Below are 15,308 nucleotides of genomic sequence, written 5' to 3' on the forward strand. Positions count from 1 at the left end.
CTCTCTATTACAATGGTCATAAATTACATGGTTAAAATCTGACGACATAACATAGCAATCATCAGTAATTGCACCTGCCACCGTAAGAGGAGTTGCCTGCTCTCAAAGCTTCCACGACCTCCATGCAATCCGAGTTGATCACAATCTTGCTATTTTCCAGGACTTTAATAACGAAGGGTAGTAACAATTTTTAAAGTTTCCAAACTTTAAAAATCGACATTAACAATTTTTAAAATCCCAAAAAATCGACTCTCTCTAAAAAAAGATCGGAAAAATCAGGCACCGATTTGCGAGGACGACCCAAGAGCCAACTGGCCCGATCAAATCAGAACAGCGAACGACCAGCGATCCCTTCCGACAGGTGGGCCCACGCAGCAGCAGCAGCCCCGAGGCCGCACGTGACAGCCCCCCCGCCTCTCCACCGATCGCCGCCACCCGGGCCCCGCACCGCACCCATCACACATCCCCGGGCCCACCCGCCCCCCGCTCCGCCATTGCCGCAGCAGCAGTAGCGGGATAAGCACGCACGCACGGCAGCAGTTCAGGATAAAAAAAAAGATTACTTCCTCCCCAGGACAGGACAGGAGGAGGCGGAGGGCGAATCGTCCCGTCTCGTCTCGCCTCGCCACTTCTTCGTCCTTCCTCCCATCGCATCCCATCCCTGCGCCCGAGTTATTTATAAATACGCAGACCCCAATCGCGCCGGGTTTCGCTAGGGTTCGCGAGATTTCTCCTGCTGCCGCTGCTGCCGGGGTCTGCTCCTCTCGCCGGTGGCCGGAAGCGGTTGGATCGATCCGGGCGTGCGGGGAGTGAGGTGAGGTGAGGGGGGATTTGCGCGTGCGGCGCGGGGTTCCGGAGGGGGCTCGATTCGGCGAGGCTGGGGCGTGGGGGCGGGCGGTCGGGCCACTGGACCTGCGCCCACTGGCTGCGGGCCATGGCCGGGATCGACGGCGCCGGGGACGCCTCCGCCGCGCGGCTGCCCGAGTTGACGCCCGCGGAGCGCGTCGAGCAGGTGCGTCTCCCCTGCTCTGGTCTCCTCTGATCTAATCTAACCACCCCTGGCGGCGGTTGCCTGCCTGTTTGTGCCTCTGCCCGTGCGCTCCTCTGTTTTTCTCTTGTGCCGTCGGTTGGTTATCAGTCCCGTGGTTCTCCGAGCCGCGAGGGTTCCATACATAGCCAGCGCGATTCCTTCCCTGATCGCTGGGACGGCTCGCGATTCGCGTCTGTGGAATCGGTCCATGGCCGTGCTTACTGGCCGATGCAGTAGGGCATTGGGAATTTTTGTGTGCGAATAACCAAACTGTTGCAGACTTTTATTGAAAGTTTCGATGATTCAGTAAGGTATAGTACAACTGTTTGCAAAATCCTTCAACTTTGCTAATGTAGTGGCATTGTGTTGTTCCCCCTGCAGAAGCTGATCGCCTGTGGAGTTCCGGAAGAGCAGCTGCGGGAGGACCACCAGGAAGGCCTGCTCATGTACTTGGAGGAGCACGCCGATAAGATTTCTGAGGTCACGGCGGCCATCTTGTCAGCGGGCACCGACATATCGGAGGCCCGCAAGTCCTCGAAGAAGGATGAAGACAGCAGCGGCGGCAGCGACCGTGATGCGTACAGCGAGAGCTTGTCGTGGTTGCAGTGGATGATGTTCCGCAACGAGCCGGATGCAGTGCTTGATGACATGGAGCATAGCAGCGCGGGAGAGCGTGCTGTCTGCGGGTCTGTCTGGGGGCAGAACGACCTCGCTTACCGCTGCCGGACCTGCGAAAACGACTCCACATGCGCCATCTGTGTTCCATGCTTCCAGAATGGTAACCACGAGGATCATGATTACTCCATCATGTATACAGGTGGTGGATGTTGTGACTGCGGGGATGCTACTGCCTGGAAGCGTGAAGGGTTCTGCTCGAGGCACAAGGGGGCCGAACAGATTAAGCCTCTTTCCGAGGAGCTTGCGAGCTCTGTGGGGCCTGTGTTGGATGAGCTCTTGCTCTTCTGGAAGGAGAGGATTTGTCTGGTGGAAGCCCCAACTCGGAAGGCTGACGAGGGTACCCCCTGCAAGAGTGTTGCTGAGGAGTTGACGACTTCTATTGCTGACATGCTGCTTCGCTTCTGCACCTCTAGTGAAAGTCTTCTTAGTTTTGTGTCCCAAAGGATCCGTGAGTCACCAGATCTCTTGGATGCATTGACGAGGGCGGAAAGGTTGCTGGACAAGGAAGTTCTGAAAAATTTGCATGAGCTGCTATTGAAACTTATCACTGAACCAGCTTTTAAGTATGAGTTTGCCAAAGTTTTCATACAGTACTATCCTGGTACATTTTCTCAAGTTATTAAAGGGAACAATGATAATCTGCTGGACGAGTATCGACTGATACCGACCTTTTCTGTCCAAATATTTACCGTGCCTACGCTGACTACAAGGCTTGTGCGGGAGCACAATTTGTTGGGTATTCTTCTTGAATGTTTGACAGTTCTATTTCTTTCTTGCGTTGGTGAGGATGCTCATTTACAGGTATGCTTGACTTCTTTCCGTCGCTCAAAAAATTAGATGTTTATGCTTTACCCAGTAACTGTACACTGATGGGATATTATTACTTTCCAAGCATAATTGCTATATTTTTTCAAAGCTGTTGGTACAATTCGCGCCGAACATATTTCTGTTATCCGTTAATTGTATAACACTTGTAACTCAGTAACAGGGCATAGGCCCTGAATGTTGGCTTGTCATAAACATCAGCGCACCTATCATCTCTCCAATTATTGCATAAGTAAAGAGATAAATAGCATGCCAACATACTTGGATTACTGGGGGTGGATGATCAACGTTTAACAGAAATATGTTCAAACACTTCAGGGCAATATTTTTGTTGGTTTTTTAAATGTGTGTGTGCTAACAGATCCCAGAAAGATTTTGGTTTCACTTTGGTGTTCTGCCGCGATGTATATAGCTACTTAATATATTGTGATTAGTACAGTGTAATGTGATTTCATATGGTCACAGGAATATTTTCACTTTGTTATTTGCAGACAAGCAAATGGGGAAATTTGTATGATTCTTCTCTTAGATTATTGGAAGATACACGCTATGTCGTGAGCCATGAGGAGGTTTCCAAGTATGTTGCTTATGAGAGGCCTGATCTAACAAGGTCATGGATTAAGCTATTGTCACTTGTGCAAGGAATGGATCCTCAGAAGAGAGTGACAAGTATTCATGTTGAAGATGAGAATGAGAATCTAGCTTCGCCTTTCATGCTAGGACATTATCTTGGGATCATTCAGAATCTTTTGATGAAGGGAGCCTTTTCTTCTCCTGGGCAACAAGAGTCAACTGATGTTACTGTATGCTCCACTGCGATAAAAGGCATGGAAAATGCCGAGAATCAGCGTCATGCTAAAGTTGGAAGGGTCTCCCAGGAGAACTTGGTATGCAATTCAAGTACCAGAGAGAGTTCTTCGAGCAGTGAATTACCAGCACCTGCTACCTGTTTAATTCGTCAGTGCTTGAAAGCTATTGAGAGCTGGCTGGAACCTGGTCCTCGGAGGAGAAAGTTGTCGTCCCTCGATGCTAGCAGCACTGATGCTCGCAATTTTCTGGCCTTGCTTGAAGACACTTTGACTATTAACAAAGGTGGATCAAGTAAACAGATTGGTGATGTGGGCATGAAGGTGAATGAAGGATCCCAAATAGACGATGCTGCAGATTATCATGAAGTGGTCGGTTCTCCTGCCCAAGAATCCGACGACATGATGCTGATAGATCAAGTAGGATCGCCTCAGGCTGGAAATGACGCGGGCAAGGGAAAGATGAACGAAAGTAGCAATGGATTAGATGTACAATTACACTCTGAAAATGCCATTTCTGTTGCTCTGACCGATGGCAGCCTTCTATACGCTCACCCAGATTCAAGAATTGATGAACTAGGAATACTGAACATGACAAGCTGGCCTCGTGTTGTCTTTGATGTCGGTTCACAAGAAACATCTTTTCATATCCCATTACACCGTATGCTTTCTTTACTATTGCGTAAAGCAATGAAGAAATGTTTCGGAGAGGATGCCAAACCAGAGGAATGTTCAGTTGTGCAGTCCAAGGAGTTTTTCTCTCAGGTACTTGGAGGTTTCAAGCCTTATGGGTTTGCTTCAATTGTAATGGAGCATCCATTAAGAGTGAGAGTATTTTGCGCACAAGTGCGTGCTGGAATGTGGCGTAAGAACGGAGATGCAGCTATACTGAGTGCTGAGTGGTACCGCTCTGTGCAATGGTAATTTCTTTGCTCACCTCAAATAAATTGCTATTCAACTAACAGTCCTGAAGTTATATTGTTACCCATCTTTCCAGGCTTGAACAGGGCTTGGAGTCGGATCTGTTTCTGCTGCAATGCTGTGCTGCATTATCTTCTCCAGAGTTCTTTGTGAAGACCATTCAAGAAAGATTTGGTTTGTCGAATTATATATCTCTGGTTCTCACGGAACAGAATGAGTAAGCCCCAAGTTGTTCTATAATGACATCAACTTCTATTTCTGTTAACATATTGCTTCCTTCAATTTTCGGTGGTACATGTATGTACTTTTTGTGTTGATAATCCAGTCAACTGCTTGTTGTCACTACTTGCCACATGAACGTTTTCATTGATCACATAAGTTAAAAATGACTTAAACCCTGCATTCATCTACATACTTGTGTAACCATGTATTACTCTATTTTATATTCTGGTCTTGTGGAGTATGCTCAGTTTTATCTTCATTGATCTATTTCTGTCATTACCACTAAGCTATTGTCGTTAACCATTCCATTTGATTGTTCTTTTGTGACGGTGGGAAGTACACAGCTTGTCACGCTGTGATATATTGAACTCTTTTAAGTTTACTGTGTCTTTTTTTAGTTGCGCATTTGAGTGATGTTCAGGTCAACTTTTTTTTGTTTATCATATGATGACACAACAGCTTTAGGCAATATCTCCTTGTTGCTTCTGTGCATTTCCTGTCAATGTTTTCATCATATCCAGATTATAATAGTTTGCCTGGTCAGTTTTGTTAAATGCTGATTTTTTATGTCTTTCAGATATGAGCCAGTTCTGATGCAAGAAATGCTAGTTTTTCTTATACAACTAGTCAAAGAACGCAGATTTATTGGGCGTTCGACAGCAGACAACTTGAAGAGAGAATTGGTTTATAAATTGGCTGTTGGAGATGCCACCCATAGCCAGATTGTGAAGTCTCTTCCCAGGGACCTTTCGTCAAGTGACCAACTTCAAAGTGTTCTAGATTCACTCGCAGTTTACTCTAATCCATCTGGAATGAAACAGGTTTTAATCCTTGAAATTGTATGACATGCTTCAGCGATTCCTTCTTTACATTTGAATGCATGACTAATAAGAAAAAATTATCACAGGGCAAGTATGTGCTTCGCAAAGCATTCTGGAAGGAATTGGACTTGTATCACCCGCGCTGGAATTCCAGAGAAATACAGATTGCTGAAGAGAGATATTACCGTTTTTGCAAAGTTTCTGCTCTTAACGCTCAACTACCTCAATGGACTCATGTTTTTAGCCCTCTGCGCAGTATTTCTAAGATAGCCACCTCCAAAGCTGTCCTTCAAATTGTTCGTGCTGTTCTCTTCTATGCTGTTTACACCGAAGCATCATCGGTATCACGTGCCCCGGACAATGTTCTTGTGATGGGTTTGCACCTTCTTTCGTTGGCACTTGATATATGTGAATCAGAGAGTCAAATGTATGCAGACAAATATGGGATGGACATAGTGCAGCATGATGCTGAATCATGGGTTGTCCTGTCATCGTATGCAGAAGAGACTTTTCCCATATTGACCTACTCTACTGAATCAGTCTCTCCAGAGTCTGACAAAGTAAAGAATGAGAGCATGCTAACCTTGCTTGTTTCACTAATGCGCAAGTACAACGAAGAGAAGGACAGCACCTTTTCTGGATCCAAGTACTGCAATGTTCCATCTCTAGTTGAGAGTTTGTTAAAAAGATTTGCCAAGTTAAGTAAGCAGTGCATGTCTACATTAAGACAAATGGCACCGCAAGTAGTTCCATCTATTCCGGATCATGGTAGCACTAAACAGAATTCTGGATCTCCAGATCTAATGGACAAGAAGGCAAAAGCGCGCCAACGTCAGGCCGCAATCATGGTAAATGCTTAATTAAAAAAATTATCTATATATTCTCGAGGCATCTTGAGTTTCAGCTTTCGTCAAATAAATTGTTTGGATGGACTTACAAAACCTGGGCATATAATTTTTCGTATCTAATCTGTATGTCAGGCAAAAATGAAAGCAGAGCAGTCAAAATTTGCTGAAAGTATGAAGGCATCAGAAAATGAAGGGCATCCTGATGCAACATTTGAGCCAGATGCATCCAGTTCAACTGCCGTTGCCTCTGAGGAGACACGACCAGTTTGCTCTCTATGCCGGGATTCGGATTCCAAAAGTCCACTCTGCTATTTGATTCTTCTTCAGGTAATAATCCTTGACTCGACAATGGTGATTCTCTTTTCTGTAGTAATTTGTCAACATAAAGTACCTTCCTATGTCCCATGTGCAAAAGCATGGCAATTGGACTGGAAATTTTCTGTTATGTTATGTTGGTTGTATAGTATTCTTACTTGTTCTATAATCTAGAAATCTCGGCTTGCAACTTTTGTTGAAACGGGCAATCCCTCCTGGGATAATTTGAGCCAATCAAAGAAGACATCTGGGTCCATCAGACGGGAAAAATCAACTGATTCCTCGGGTGCTGGGTCTTCTAGTTCAGAGGAACTTGTCAGGGATACAACGATAGAACCTTCCTTTGAATTAGACAGCATGGAAGTTGACGCATTTCTTGATTTCTCAAATGAGCAACATCCACTGATTAGATATATATCATGTTTCCCAAGTGGACGCTGTACTGGCAATGCAGATGACAATATCTCCCTTGAGACAATTGAGGCTGATGTATACAAGTCTATCGTAAATGATCTGGCTGGCATTCAAGGTGGTGAGCAGAGTTTGTCTACTTCAAATCTCACAGCTGGCTCCAAGACAAGCACAAGCCCTAAAAGTTCTGTTCTGGGAACATATGTTACTTGTCTTTCAACAAAATACCGTCTTTCTTCTTTCTGTGATGTAGCCTCCAAATCTTCTGCCCCAGTAACAATAAGAAACAGATTTGGTCCTGTTGATTGTGATGGCATCCACATCTCTTCTTGTGGACATGCTGTACATCAAGAATGTCATGATCGATATTTGTTTTCCTTGAAACAAAGGTATGCTGCACGGTTTCCATTCAAATCCCTTGAGTTCATTCTTATAAAGTTCAAATAGGATTCACTATTTCATATTGTTCCTTTGAGTAATTTTCTGTTTGAATTGGCATCTCACAATTATCCATACAAATATAATAAGCATGAGTTGTCTTTGATCCAACCAATTCAGACCATCCAAAAAACATTATTAATCCAATGGAGCCTCCATTAGTGGTTGTCTTATGATGGCTTCTCACACTTCTCTTGATTGAATCTACAATTTCAGTGCAGCAACTTTACTTTTTTGTTTCTTGACAGATATATCAGGAGACTAGGTTTCGAAGGAGGTCAGATTGTCGATCCTGATCTGGTATTTTCTACTGATGCATTAGACACTTTTGTCTTCTTTCTTTTGCTAATTCTGTACTTACACCTAGCTTTGTACAGGGAGAGTTGCTGTGTCCAGTGTGTCGCAGATTTGCAAATTCCATTCTTCCGGCATCACCGGATTTCTCTGGTATAACTAGGAAGGCGATGCCAACTGCTCAAACCATGCCTACTGAAGCTGCTGCAACTATACATAATTTACAGTTCCCTCGCGCACTGGCCCTCCTTGAAAGTGCCAGAAAAATTGTTGGACAAAGCACATTTCTAAAAGCTTTTCCTGGGAATGTGAATGACACTGCGGAGCCAGCTTTAGATCCTTCCCTTCGAAGACTCACTATGCTTTACTATCCCCGCAGCAAAAGCAGCTTTTCAGCATCTGAAAGGTTAAGCCCATCCTTGTTTCTCTGGGAAACACTTCGGTACTCTGTCGTTTCAACAGAGATTGCTTCTCGTGATAGAATGTCAAGCTATTCTACTCAATCGAAGTCTTGCTTAGAATCTCTGCGCAGTGAATTGAATTCATCGAGTGGATTCATATTGTCTCTATTGTTTCGTGTTTCTCACTCTGCACGTGTTCTGAACCGCCGTGAGGTTCTTCTGAGATTTGAAGGTATCCAACTGTTAGCAGGGTCTATTTGCTCTGGTATTTCTGGCGATAAAGATCTTTTGGATGCTACCAAGCGAAAAGGTATTTAGGGCACCTTGGCTCCCTTTGTACAATCTTCATACCGCAAGATTTTTTCCAGTGTTGTTTCTTAGTACTCACCTACTATAGCTATCATGGTAAATTATATAGTTACTAAAAAGATCAGATGGGTAACTTGTATGATGTACCTAATTTCGTGTTTTTGGATCTTGTTTACTGGAAATTCAAATCACTATAACTTGCATGTGCAGGAATATACCATATTTGTGTATCCTCTTCCTCACATTTCCGTTTTTGATAGGCACTTCGCTACCTATGGTTGACCCGGAAAGTGAGGGTGAAATATTTCCTGATATTCAATTTTGGAAGCAATGTGCTGATCCAATCCTTGCTCAAGATCCATTTTCTTCATTGATGTCAGCACTTTTCTGTCTACCTGTTGAAGTTTTGACATCCACAGAATTCTTCATCCCTATTGTTCATCTATTCTACATTGTTTGTGTCATTCAGGTATACTGTTCTGCAATCTCCCACCACCTACATATTTCTGTTATGGTGTATTTCTCTGTTAACATATGCATTGTGCTGTAGGCACTAATAACATGCTATCGGGAAGAAGCCTTTGACAGATCAAACTTCCGTAACTGCCTTCTCAACGATGTTTGCCAGGAGATGTCAGGATATGATATTGCTAGAGAATATTTTGTATCTAAGCACATCGATCCCTCCTGTGATCCAAAAGATATGGTACGGAGATTAACACATCCTTATCTTCGGAGGTGTGCATTGCTTTGGGAGCTGCTAAAATCCTCTTCCTCAGCACCCTTATATGACAGTTCCAATATTTGGGAAGGGTCACATCTTCACTTAGATAGTAGCACAGCGGAAGGCAATTCTTCACTGGCAATTGAGCTGGATGGAATACGAGAACTGGAACACCTCTTTCAAATTCAGCCACTGGACCTGATTCTCAAAGATGAGTGTGTACATATGCTTGCCTTAAGATGGTCTCAACATTTCTGTGAAGACTACAGATCTCGCAAGTATAGAGGCATCCTCTTTTCTACCCCCGCGGTCCCATTCAGGCTGATGCAGTTACCACCTGTCTACCAAGTTCTCCTAGAAAGGTTTAGTTTGAATCTTCTAAGTTTTCTGGTCTGTGTACGTGTGTGTTCAGTGGCTTCAGGAGCTTGACTTTGGTTTGCAACTTAACATCTTACTCTTTTGTCCACCAGATATGTCAAGATGCAATGCCCTGATTGTGGTTCAGTGCCTGATGAGCCAGCGTTATGTTTGCTTTGTGGCAAGCTATGTTCACCTAGTTGGAAACCATGCTGCAGGTGAGTGTTTCAGCTTTTGTACTCCCCACTCCACCAATGTTTGTTCTTCTGTAATTTCTGAAATGTTAAACCTGTTCTTTTTCTAATGTTTAGGGCTGGTAAATGCCTAAATCATGCGTCTCAGTGTGGTGCTGGTGTTGGCATATTTCTTTTGGTGAGGGTATGTGTCACATCATCCCTCTTCATCCGATGAAGTTGCTGTCACATTTTCTGCTCTTTTTTGTGATATGAAAAGATCTTGTTGGTTTTGATAGTTGCTCTTTGCAGAAAACAACAATCCTGTTGCAACGATCGGCTCGTCTTGCATTTTGGCCATCTTTGTACCTTGATGCTTTTGGTGAGGAGGTATTGGACTTCCTAATGAACATTTTCATTTAATACTTGAGCCTTTTTTCAGCCACTCTGGATATACTGTATTTCATCCATGTATGATTCCATATCAGTACCTGCTGCCAAATCAACTGAAGAACATAGGCAATGTAGTATATCTGTTACTGAATTAATGTGAGGAACCGTCTCCACCAAATAATCGAGTGAACTGACCAACCGATATTTTTTTCAACTGAAAACTGACCAACCGATATTTTTTTTGACTGAAAACTGACCAACCAATATAGCTGCCGGGTCCATGAGGGACGCTGTCAAAGAATCCGGCGACACTTAGACTGCAGTCTGCTGCACCACCACCATCCTAGAATATGCACCATGATATGATGCAAATATGATTTAACCTAATCACACAATAGTTGACATTGAGGGTTTGAGCATTGCATGTAGAGTGAATTGTGTGAACTGCCACAGACTTAGCCGTAAATCTTTTGAAGCATATCATGGTGTTCCATTTCCTGCCTACAAAAAGAGAAATGGTTCTTTTTGATGGTTACCTCATGATACAAAGCTATGAAGTATGCAACACCTCGTGATAGTATGCGCTGCCAAGTGGTGCACCAAACAAATGATATGACCAAAGGCTGTCGGGATTTTTTGTTTTTGTTTTTTGAGCTACCTTGTACCCCTTGCTTATGCATGTATGTACCTTTTGGATGCAGGATCATGAAATGCACAGAGGAAAGCCCTTGTATCTTAGCCAAGAAAGATACGCAGCCCTGACATATCTGGTAACAGTCTCCTTTGCTTATCCTCTATATTTTTCAAGGATCTACGTTCAAGATGGGATAACATGTTCTCTTTTGATTTGATAGGTGGCATCTCATAGCCTTGACCGGACTTCTGAAGTTCTGCGGCAAACAACTATCAGCTTTTATACATCCGATTAAGTGCATCGTTTTGAGGAACAATGCCCAAAGGTTTGGACAATGTTTGTTTTTATCATGGAATACTGGATTAAGATAACTGGCATATCACCGCCCTGCTGTTACTATTACCTCCCTCCCAAAAAGCTTTTCTTAAATTTGTCTAGATACAGATGTATCTAGATACGTTTTAGTGTTAGATACATGTGTATTAGACAAATCTAAGACAGGCTTTTTGGGACGGAGGTAACATTCCTCTACTTACTGTTATAGTCAAAGCATATGGGTTCAGAAACTATTTTTTTTACAACAGAGCTCATACAGTACTACATGACAAGAAAGAATATGGTTCGACATAGTCAGGTACTCCCTCCGTAAAGAAATATAAGAGCGTTTAGATCACTAAGTAGTGATCTAAACACTCTTATATTTCTTTATAGAGGGAGTAGTTTGCAATGTTATATTTCATATCGTTGCCTGTTATAGGCTCATATTATATATCCCCACCGTTTATGTCTGCATTTCTTGCTGCGGTACGAACCATGGTAACCATGTTGATCTTTGTGTAGCTGTTTTATTGACAGGATCATGTGATGTGCATATTTTCTGGGAACTGTCATCTAGCTTCATATTCATGCTTTCCAGTGATAGCGAATTGCATCCATTCCCAAGGTGATAACCACAGAATTTTGTTGTGCACGGCATGGCCACACATGTTTTCTCTTTGATTTCCCCTTTCTGAAACTTGTCTCATCTTAGGTGGCGCAGATTCTGCCAGACTATCAAGCCATGCGTCGGTGTTTCAGACCTCGTTCGCGCACAATGTACAGCGGTGCCTATGGTGCCCCTTTTTTCTTTCCTTGTTCGTTCTGTTAGCATGTGACCGGATGGTTGGTTGAACTGTTGACATTGTACAAATTCGCCGTGCGAAACTATCTGCAAGAAATGTAGGCTTAAACTGGTAACTGCCGTCATTTGTAGTGTCATGCAGTATGCATCCCTTCTTATTTTTTTGCTTGAAAACCCCCCACTCACGCACAAAAAGAACAAACTTGAACCAAAGTAGATAAATCTGTGTATAGTATGTGTATGTGATCCAGTCAAAAGGCAGTAACCCTAGTGATCTTATAAAATCTCAATTCTTCAAAAGTTGTAGGCAGGTGTCAACCAAAAGCATATAGAATGGGAAATGCTTGTGTTCACCCTACGGATCCCGTGCAATGCCGACCGCTTCAGTGGCCACCATCTGATCAAATTTTTGATCAGATGGGCTCAGGAGGGTTCTCCTCCGAGCCCATCTCCACCGCCGCCGCGGAGAGGAGCTCCCACCTGCGCTGCTTCCACACAGGCGCCACTGACCTCAAGCAGCCTCATGAGTCATGTCCTTGTGTCATCCGGTGGCTGCCGTTGGTCGGCGCCCTTGAGGTCAGCCCCGTCGCGCCCCTACTCTTCCTTCTCGGGCTCCTTGCCATAATAATCTCTAGGATTTGCCTACTCTTCCTTCTACGGCTGGGCCAACCTGTGCCCTGGCCCGCCCATGCCATGCAAATTTCTGTAATATAGACCTGCTACTGGGCCATGAAATAATAACCTAGTAGTAATTTCCTTCAGCTATGGCCCACTGGCCCGCCCAACAATTTGGGTGAAGCTCTGCCACTGCTCCTTGCCATAATCTCTCTCTAGAATGTAAGGCTACAGAAAATACTGCAACATCACTCTTATTGCAAAGGGAGCTGCTTGCATGGGCACATCCATTAGCGGGTCCATCCAATAGTCATGGAGGCAGTCAATTTTTCTTTAAACCCAACATACATAATAATTAATTGGACTGGAAGGGAATTATCCATGATGGGTTAGGCCAAAACACGTAGTATACATAGTAAAAAGAATGTAATTTTGGAAGGCGGGTTATGTGCCCCTTTGGACTCCTCGAGGCTCCGCCAGTGTGTCTTATGATATGCACTTTGAACTGTTGTGCTACGCTAACAATTTCTGCATTGTGGTACACCATTCGTGTGGTCAAGCCATGCCGGTAATGTATCCAAGCACATGCCATCACTGGCGGCCATTGACAAAAATGGTGTGTCATTGTCACATGATTGAACGCCCGAGTTTGTTACCCTTACGAGGATAGCCGGACAAGAGAGTGAGATTTTGCTCTCCCACGCGACACCTTCCTAAGTGATTTAAATGATTTATTTACTCACAGACTTTTAATTTGATTAGCGACCTGTTTTTGGTGGTGAGTTTGCCTTGCCGGGAAAATAAGAACCCATGTTGTCATGTACATTTTTTTTCTTCCCATCATCACTATTTGCTAGGTTATGTTACTGGTTTTCATGTTAGTTTACAATGTTATGTAGAGGCTCTATAAAGTGAATGTTCACGCGTTACCATAATAGTTTACGATGTTATTTAGAGGCCCTAAAGTGAGTGTTATGTAGAGGCTCTATAAAGTGAGTGTTCATGTGTTACTACAATAGTTTACGGCTACCATAATACTAGCTTGTAAAAACATCTTATATTATGGAATGAAGAGAATACTTTACAAATCATGTCATGGAGTATTGGAGTTGGCAACCCATTAATCAACCTGCTAACTAAGAACATCTCTAACAGACGCGCGGTAGAGCGGGGCGCTAATTTTTTTGTAGCACCGAAATAGTGTTTTAGCGTGCTGGGCTAGTGTTTTGCTTTACCAGAAGCGCTATAATATTGTGCACCACAGGTAGCGCTCCAACAGGCGCATTAAATTCCAGCGCGCGTCCAGCACAACCAACATTTCCCACTCAAACATAGAACCAAGAAGATCAAACACACAAAAAATAAATCAACAATAAATAGTTCAATTATTATTACAACTCAAACAAATAGTTTATCTTTAATACAACAAATAGCTCATAAACAATACAACAAATAGTCAACAATACAACAAACATATAACATCAAACTAGTTTTGTTGCCCATTCCATGACAACTGCTCCTCGACTAGAGCCTTTTGAAGCCCATCATGCGTTTCGGCACATCGAATGTCATGGCAGTTAGAAGCAATATATATCTTGCAAGTATTTTGTCAAACACCTTGTGGGTGCCGAGCTGCAAACGGCCGCCGGTTACTGTTCTCGGAGGGACGGTGCGCTCGAGGGGCGGCGGTGAGGAGAGAAGGTGGAGGAAGCAGCAGTGGCCACCGGGAGAAGCAGGGAAAGCGGTGGCGTGCTAAGGATAGGCGGGGGAAGTGCCGACGGGCCGCCGGAGCGAGTGGCGAAAGGTGCGGGTGGAGGCGCCACCGCCAGGAGGTTTCAGATCCAGTGGTTGGTGAGATTCTCGTGCACGATTTGCTTGTCCAGCTGAAAGGACCACGATGTCGCCTAAAGGGGGGTGAATAGGTGTTTTAAAATCTTTTATGGATTTGGCTATATCCTAATGCAGAAATAAACTAAGCGGATACTTTTCAAGCACAAATCCTAAATATACTAGGCTCACTAAGTGCACCAACAACTTAGCATAAACAAGATGAGAATAACGAGGATATGAGTAAGCACAAGTAAGTCACACAAACTTACTCAATGTATATCACGAGATATGGAAATGAATAATACACACAACCACCGGTAAGCAATACAAGCTTACACAAATTGTATCACAATATATGGAATTGAATGATACAAGCAAACTCAAGTAAGTTACACAAATTTACTTGAGCAATATCACAATATATGGAAGTGTATGACACAAGTTAGTAATTCACACTAATCACAAAGTATATCAATAGTAGCAAGTATGAATTGCGGAATATGAAGTGTAGGCCTAAATAATCTCTACAAGGAAATGGCCAACACAATATAATGAACCACCACAATATAATGAGGACAACAAGATATAGTGAATGCACGGTCAAATGACCAAAGTAAACCACAAGTAAGGAGTTAGGGTTAGGGATAACCAAAGTCATGGAGACGAGGATGTATCCCGATGTTCACTTCCTTGGAGGGAAGCTAGTCACCGTTAGAGAGGTGGATGTTATCACGAAGGCACACCAACACCACGAAGGCTCACCCTATTCTCCTTGAGATATCACCACGAAGGTGATTCCCAACCACTAGTGGTAGACCTTGAGGCGGCCTCCAAACCTTCACAAACTTTCCAGGGGACAAATCACAAGTTGATTCCTCACCGGAGCACTCCTACCGCCTAGGAGTCTCCAACCTCCAAGAGTAACAAGATAAAGGCAGAAATGCTCAAGACTTGCTCAAATCACAAATTGCTTTGGTAAAAAGAGAGAGGAGGAGTGGGTGTATGCTTGGATGAAATCTCTCCCAAGAACTCTCACAAATCTCTTCGGGGTCTAGCACAAGAAGGCTCAAATCCCACTCTCTCAAATCCCACCAAAAGCAACTAATGATATGGAGGGATGGGAGAGGAGAGGAACAATGGAGG

The 15,308-nt window shown here is 43.7% G+C and overlaps 1 protein-coding gene across 3 annotated transcripts; it reads left to right on the top strand.

The window, feature by feature from the left end:
- The first annotated feature begins 864 nt into the window (after positions 1–864).
- On the top strand, positions 865–11,877 carry LOC119266961 (E3 ubiquitin-protein ligase PRT6-like). 3 transcript variants are annotated; one of them, XM_037548247.1, is made up of 19 exons: positions 865–1,012; positions 1,412–2,509; positions 3,025–4,259; positions 4,337–4,477; positions 5,060–5,303; positions 5,390–6,151; positions 6,284–6,478; positions 6,641–7,266; positions 7,564–7,615; positions 7,693–8,320; positions 8,580–8,788; positions 8,870–9,405; positions 9,514–9,618; positions 9,712–9,778; positions 9,886–9,963; positions 10,668–10,736; positions 10,821–10,925; positions 11,441–11,543; positions 11,631–11,877. In XM_037548247.1, exons 1-17 carry the CDS (start codon positions 935–937, stop codon positions 10,893–10,895), a joined length of 6,198 nt encoding a protein of 2,065 aa, XP_037404144.1. In that variant the 5' UTR covers positions 865–934; the 3' UTR covers positions 10,896–10,925; positions 11,441–11,543; positions 11,631–11,877. The 3 variants fall into 3 exon arrangements, with proteins under 3 accessions (XP_037404144.1, XP_037404143.1, XP_037404145.1); XM_037548246.1 differs by having other exon boundaries at positions 11,456–11,543; XM_037548248.1 differs by having other exon boundaries at positions 11,456–11,543; positions 11,640–11,877.
- Positions 11,878–15,308: the final 3,431 nt, after the last annotated feature.

Source organism: Triticum dicoccoides, chromosome 3A (genome assembly GCF_002162155.2).
Source record: "Triticum dicoccoides isolate Atlit2015 ecotype Zavitan chromosome 3A, WEW_v2.0, whole genome shotgun sequence".
NCBI classification, from domain to species: Eukaryota; Viridiplantae; Streptophyta; class Magnoliopsida; order Poales; family Poaceae; genus Triticum; species Triticum dicoccoides.

Excerpts from the sequence above, each read along its gene's own strand:
- LOC119266961 (XM_037548247.1), top strand. The coding sequence starts at position 935 with ATGGCCGGGATCGACGGCGCCGGGGACGCCTCCGCCGCGCGGCTGCCC. Across the intron at positions 6,152-6,283 it reads AACGTCAGGCCGCAATCATG|GCAAAAATGAAAGCAGAGCA; the intron begins GTAAATGCTTAA and ends TCTGTATGTCAG. Across the intron at positions 9,406-9,513 it reads TACCAAGTTCTCCTAGAAAG|ATATGTCAAGATGCAATGCC; the intron begins GTTTAGTTTGAA and ends TTTGTCCACCAG.